This window comes from Tupaia chinensis, unplaced genomic scaffold, assembly GCF_000334495.1.
Source record: "Tupaia chinensis unplaced genomic scaffold, TupChi_1.0 Scaffold149383_1, whole genome shotgun sequence".
Lineage (NCBI taxonomy): Eukaryota > Metazoa > Chordata > Mammalia > Scandentia > Tupaiidae > Tupaia > Tupaia belangeri.
This window is the reverse complement of record NW_006209227.1, coordinates 3151652-3158121: the sequence shown is the minus strand read 5'-3', so window position 1 is coordinate 3158121 and position 6470 is coordinate 3151652. Positions and strand designations below refer to the sequence as shown.

The 6470-nt window shown below is 41.8% G+C and overlaps 1 protein-coding gene across 2 annotated transcripts in view; it reads right to left on the bottom strand.

The window, feature by feature from the left end:
* Positions 1-1446: 1446 nt before the first annotated feature.
* The window catches only part of LOC102475126 (UDP-glucuronosyltransferase 1-6), a 67999-nt gene continuing 62975 nt past the window's right edge, over positions 1447-6470 (bottom strand). For both annotated transcript variants that reach the window (XM_006171154.3, XM_014585250.2), the window contains 4 exons: positions 6326-6457; positions 5620-5707; positions 5121-5340; positions 1447-1872 (listed from right to left, as the gene is read on the bottom strand). In XM_006171154.3, coding sequence (XP_006171216.1) covers positions 1575-1872; positions 5121-5340; positions 5620-5707; positions 6326-6457 — 738 coding nt within the window. In that variant the 3' untranslated portion in view covers positions 1447-1574. The remainder of the gene's footprint in view (positions 1873-5120; positions 5341-5619; positions 5708-6325; positions 6458-6470) is intronic.

The window sequence follows — 6470 nt, the reverse complement described above, 5'->3', positions numbered from 1 at the left end:
GATGGGAATTCAGTTTTTGTCTGCTGTGTTGAAGCTTATGGAAAGAATGTAAATTAAGCTACAAAAAAAAAGTTTCAGAAAAAAAAATCAATTTGATGACTGCAGTTAAGATATATAGCCCCAGCTAGGTGCTACTTTATAGGATGCCTAAAGTTAGACTTGTGTTCATGGAAATGTATATATCAGCTGTGTTTGCTACAAAAATATTTAGATTAATTAAGATCTTCAGTAATTCAATAAAAAATGGGGGAAAAACAGTATAGAAAGTAAACATAGATACCAGAGACAGTGTGGAAAGAGAGTGGGAGATGGCTGAGGGTAAGAGATAGGGAATAAAGGATGGGGTGGGGGAGCAAAACATACAGGAAACAAGAAATGGAAAATTATTTGTTGACAATAACATGTCTGTAGATGTGCTCGATTGAGACAATATACAGTGTACTCTGGATGGAAAATATATATATATATACACCCAGCTGGAATTTCAACCACAGTTGGCCATGTGGGATCCAGCTCCCTTAAGTACTAGGCCACAGGGCTGGCTTGTAATTCCTTGTCTTTAATAGCTTACACTTCAGGAGTTGTGGAGGGCAACAATAAACAACAATAAACAAATAAATAAATGTAATTTGAGGTACTCTTAAAAAAATGCAACACCAATGCAGAGAAAAACACTGAGAAATATAATTCACATGAATTTATTGATATATTTTTTAGTTGTGGGTAACATTAGGAAACATACACGTGGCCAGCACTCTACTTCTGATTTTTAGCAAATTCAGATCCACTTGACACAAGCAATAATTATCCTCTTGAGCACATCATTCGCCAGTTTAATAGCTTCATTCATTTTTCCCCAAAGCCAAAATTTATACACCATTCTCAAGGACTCTGAGACATTTATTCCTTCCAACTCCACCCTGAAGGTACAAATGTTTCCTTCATTGAACACACAGCCTGACACCTTTGAAGCCTGAACATAAAGTTGATCAACCATATTGAAGGTATCATCGGCCATGACAGTCTGCAGAAGCCTGAGGGTGACGTGGAAATTGTCATCAAGAGTGGGGGACTCCAACTGTGGGACCACCTTCGAATCCTGTGCACTCAGCCAGGTCATATTTCTAAGGCATGCCACTCTCAGGACCAGTCCCCTCTGCAACAGAGGTTAAAGACAACAGAGGGGGCAAAATACAAACCGAAATACCTTACTCTACAGGTGTGACCAGTGATAAGATTAGTGTTTGTTTTTTAAAAAAAAAAAAAAAAAAAAAAAAAAAGGACCACCCTGGGTGTCCAGCCATGTAGGCACCCATGGATGCCAGGATAAATCCCAGAAGCCACCCGGGCAGGTGCATTACAGGAGCACCTGTGAGCTCAGCTACCTGGGTGGCAAGACCCTGTCAAGAACACTCTCACCCCATTAAAAACAAAGAGAACATTGAAAAGAATGCCCAACTTTTGGCAAAGCGCTTCTTTAATAAGAATAAAGTGAATTTAATACTGATTCTGCATGCAGGTTTCGAAATGACCGGGGTCTGGATTAAAATGTCGCCTTACTTTCCACCCACTTTTCAGTGCGCCTTGGATTTGTGACTTTTCTTCGCCCGCCCTTTTTTACCGAAGCATTTCCGAAAGCCACAGGCACAGATTTTAAAGGTGACGAAGGCCACCGTCAGTGCGATGGCCAGGAGGAAGCCCATCACATCCAGGGAGTGGTACTGGTACCAAGTGAGGTCGTGGGCTGCAGGGCGCAGGTGGGGCGCCCCCTTGTGCCTCATCACGAACTCCACCCAGAACACAGCCAGGTCCAGAGGCTCTATGGGCCGGTCCTTGTGAAGACTGGAGAGGCGCATGATGTTTTCCTTGTAGCTAAACACAGAGAGGGTCGTGTTAGTGCCTGGGACACCAGGAGGATGAGCACTCCGCCCACGCTTGCCCCCCGTGCAGAGTGAGCCCAGCCTTGCCGAACGTGGCAGAGGAAACGTGATTCTATGATAACCAGAAAGAACATGCACGCACACAATACTTAGTAAGTGGTGTTTCTCACAAAATTAATTAAATAAATAAATAAATAAATAAATAAATAAATAAAAATAGATCACCAAGACCTGAATGCCTGGGGTGGGCGGGGAGGTTCAAACTCGAACCTTCCCACGTGGGTCAGCGTCACGGACCATCCCATGTTACCACTGTATCACTGGTTCCTAATTCTACACTGCCAAACCTTGCTTCTTCCTTTCCTTCTTTTCTTTTTAATGGTATCTTTGAGAAGTTAGATACAAAAAAAGAATTTTGTGGGAAATCAAGTTATACCTTGTTTATTCTAAAAGAAAAGAAAAGGTCATACAAATTGTGAATGGTCTCTCATTTAAGGTTGTAAACAATCACACCTGGCCAAATTAAAGTCATTATTAAATGCCAACTCTAAGGTGGTCGTATTCTTTCAATCAAATCACTGAAACACATCAAACTTTCCAAGGACTAAATTTTGCATGAGGCTGTGTCTATGCAGCCTGCTTATGCAAAGTGGACGGCTGTTTATGTTGGATGGTGTTGACAGCTGAATCAGGAAATCTAAATCCAAAATGAGTTAGATGCTTCAACCCATAGTGTAGATTTACTAGAAGAAGGTAGAGAAGGGAAAAGAGGAGGCGATTGAAAAGAAAAGGGAGAGCTGAACAGAAGACACTCCTATTCAGGGCCGGCTAGGGTCTCTGCGGTCCTTAGACATATCCGTGATGTTTATTTGGATACATTGGTATAACGTCATATAATATTTGGGCAAACATTCTATTAAGCACATTCCTTTTATATAAATCTTCTCTTAAGATAGATCCTCTTAAAACTTTCAGTCATTCAATAGTTATTGAGCATCTATGATGCCCTGGTTGCCTCTACAAACTGATATTTGAAAATTTGCCATTTCACTTTATTTTGTTTAGGTGACGGTCTTGGCTCAGGGGGCTGGAACCATGGAAATTCACAATCAGATAGAGATGGCTCAAAAAAGGAACAGAGGAGTTAGTTCATAGCTAAATCTGATTGATCAGTGTCTTTAGAAAATACAAATGTACTGGAGAAGTTCAACCAAGTCAATTTTAATCTACGAGTAGTTATCTGTACCACTGCACAGAGGATCAAAACCATTCGGTGTTCAGAAAAGTCATGATGCATTTTTGCATAGAAAAATAACGTCATGACTTTTCTAACAACCCAATATATTATACTTTGAGCCTCAAGAATGAGTTTTGTCACATGGAAAGAGTCAGGTTTATGATATGGACAGGTGAGCAGCATCTGCAGCCAAAGGTGGCAACTGGGATGAGGGACGAAATCCACACTGCCTAACACTCCAACCCTTTACCCAGAGGTTTGATGGTCTTCTTTTATCTACTAGCACCACAAACACACCAGCATCCAGTAGGCTGAAAGTCACTTCTCGGGCCCCCATCCTCCTCCATGCCCCTTGCACAGGCTTGGTGTGTCCCCTGGTAGCAACTCCTCGAGCTGGACACATTCTTTTTTCACATTCGTCCTCCTGACTTACGTATTGCTCTTTTTTTCTTCTTTTAATTTTTTTATTTACAGAGACAGAAAGCAAGAATCACTTCCCAGGGAAGATGGCCTGCCTCAATCCTTTCTCCTCCATTCTCTTCTCAGAATCAGCACACATGTACATGTGCCTGCTGTGAGTTTTAAGCCATTAGGTCCATTCTCAAACTATGGTTGACTACATGGGAGTCCAATGACAACTATTACACCATATGCTAGTCCACCCCTCATGACTTTTTCTAAGGGAGCAACTATGGCTGAAAGCACCCAATGTACTCACAAACATACATGCACACACTTATGTGTGTGTACATGTGTGTCTACACACCTGCCCAAAAACACACTGCACACAAATGTGGGCACACACGCTACACACCTGCCCCAAAACACAAATGCACACAAATGTGGGCACACACGCTATAGGAAGAAGTTGACTACTGGACACTAATTCTTCCCATAAGGTTTTGATGGGCCCGGGATCAGTACTTGACAACTGGTCAACCATACACTCAGTTAATGCGAACAACATTTATTCCAATGACATTTGAGCAGTTCTCAGGGCCACATTTGAACAACTTTGCATTTGTTTTTGTTCTAAGTCTGTTTCTGTGATATCATATGACACTCCCATTTATAAAGCCTCATGCACAAAACTCACACAGGCTTCAGGGCTTTGGAAGTTGTGCTTCTAAGCACCTGTTTTGTTTTCATCTTCGGACACTATGCTTCTTGTAATGCAGTATTTCAATCTTTGAAGGAACTTATGCATCAGATGTCTATAAGGGTGTCTATTAGACATTTTTATAACATCTATTAGACATTCTTATAAGCTGCAATTTTTTTAGAGGTTTTTCCTATAGGGTGCGTGTGCTCACCAGAAAGACAGAGAGAAACAGAGATAGAAAGCGAGAAATCACCCCCTAGGGGGAATGACCACGCCACAATCCCTTCTCCTCCATGTTCTCTTGGGATCTTGGGCATGCACACACACACGCCTGGCATGAGTTTAAGCCACCAGGTCTGGAACTCGAACTACAGTCGACTACATGGGAGTTCAGCAACAAAGCCATTTACGTTAACTGCTGGTCCCTATAAACTGAAATTTTAAATCTACTTGGGAAAATAAAGTTTTTAGTGAATTCAATGATAAATTATTCAAGAACTAAGGCCAGCAGATGGTGTGGAGGTTTCAGTAGCTGGGCACCACAAGGTCGATTATGCACATAGAGTCCCAGACTCAGTGTTTTGAAACCACACCAGACACGTGTGTGTGTGTGTGTGTGTGTGCACCCAAAATCCCAAGAGAGGAACAGAAAAAACTTTCTCACTTTCTTTCTCTCTCACTCTTTCTCCTTCTCTCTATCTCTGGTGAGCACATAAACCCTATAGCAAAATTTATTTAAAAATTATTCAAGAACTAAAAGATCCTTTTATAAAGTGAGTAACAATAATGCTCAACTTATTTCTAATCCTAGAATTTATCTGATGTGTTTGTTTTTATATGTGAATGTTTATCATGGATGCTATGGCCAAAATACAGGTAATATTTGTTCGGAATTTGTTACCTTTTGTCAAAGATGACTGTCTTTAGAGCATTTGCTAAATCTTCAGAAGTCATTTCAAGGACATTCAGGGTCACTCCAGCTCCTTTGGTCTCCATGCGCTTGGCGTTGTCCATCTGGTCACCGAACAAGGGCAGCATCACCATCGGGACACCATTGCATATTCCTTCATAAATGCCGTGGGAGCCGGAATGCGTGATGAAGGCACGAGTCTTTGGGTGAGCTGAGAAGCAAAGTGAGGGGATGCCTGTGGTCAGGTGGCGGGTGTCACAGACTGACATGGTCTAGGCCATGAAATCCCCTAAGGACTCAGGACAGTCCACGTGCAGCCCTTCCAGAAGTTTACAGAAAATGTGAGCTGACATAGCCCCACTAGATCAAAGCAATGCAGACATGTTGGCCGTAATCTTCCCAAGACAAACACACGTTAAGAGCAACCACGCCCAAGCCATTCTCTTCACTTATCCTGCTTTACCCTACATGTCAAGTCCTCCCGACATACCAAGCAGATCATTTTGGGGTAGCCACTTGACAAGTATCGTATTCTTCGCAAGGTTTGATGGGCGGCTTCCAGTATACCGCCACAGGACCTAGCAGGGATGAAAGAACAGCTTGAAAGAAAGAACATATATAACTTAGAAACAGTCTGCTCTGGTAGCTTGCAAGTAGGACCTGTGAGTGACATGAGCTTCCTCCATGACGGTGGGTGGCCTAGCGACTGAGAAGAGTTCTGGGGCAGCTTGGGCACAAGGGCATGTTCATTACTTGTGAAAATTCACTGAGCTGTGTATTTCTTATTTTTCCACCTTCATGCTCTTCAAAGGAAACTACTTATTGAAATAAGTAATGCAGAACAACAAAAGCAGAAAAATAAGAAAGAAATCCAGTGTCTTAACCAGTGATTTTAGGCAGACATATTCCCATTTAATATGGAAAATCAATAGCTTGTTTATTTTTAAATAAATTCCTCTTAATGCAGTTTGGAGACTCTTAGAGAAAATGAGACTTCTGAGCAGTGGACCATGGTTTCACACATAGCTGAGATTTAAAACGAAATAAAAAAAAAAAAGACCTTGGATTCATAGTGAGGGAATTGCAGAGAAAACCCAGATCTAAAGTTTCAGCTAATAGACTTAATGTAGCTCCTGGGAGTTGGGACCAGAACGCCTGTGAGGATAGACGTAAAAAAATAGTCTCGTTTTTCTTACCGTCTGAGGTATTTTGCCCAAAGCTTCAGCTATTTCCATAGCTTTCTTCTCTGGAATCTCTGAGACCATAGATCCCAAAGAGAAAACCACAATTCCATGTTCTCCAGAGGCATTAATGTAGCCTTCAAATTCCTAGAGCCAGAGA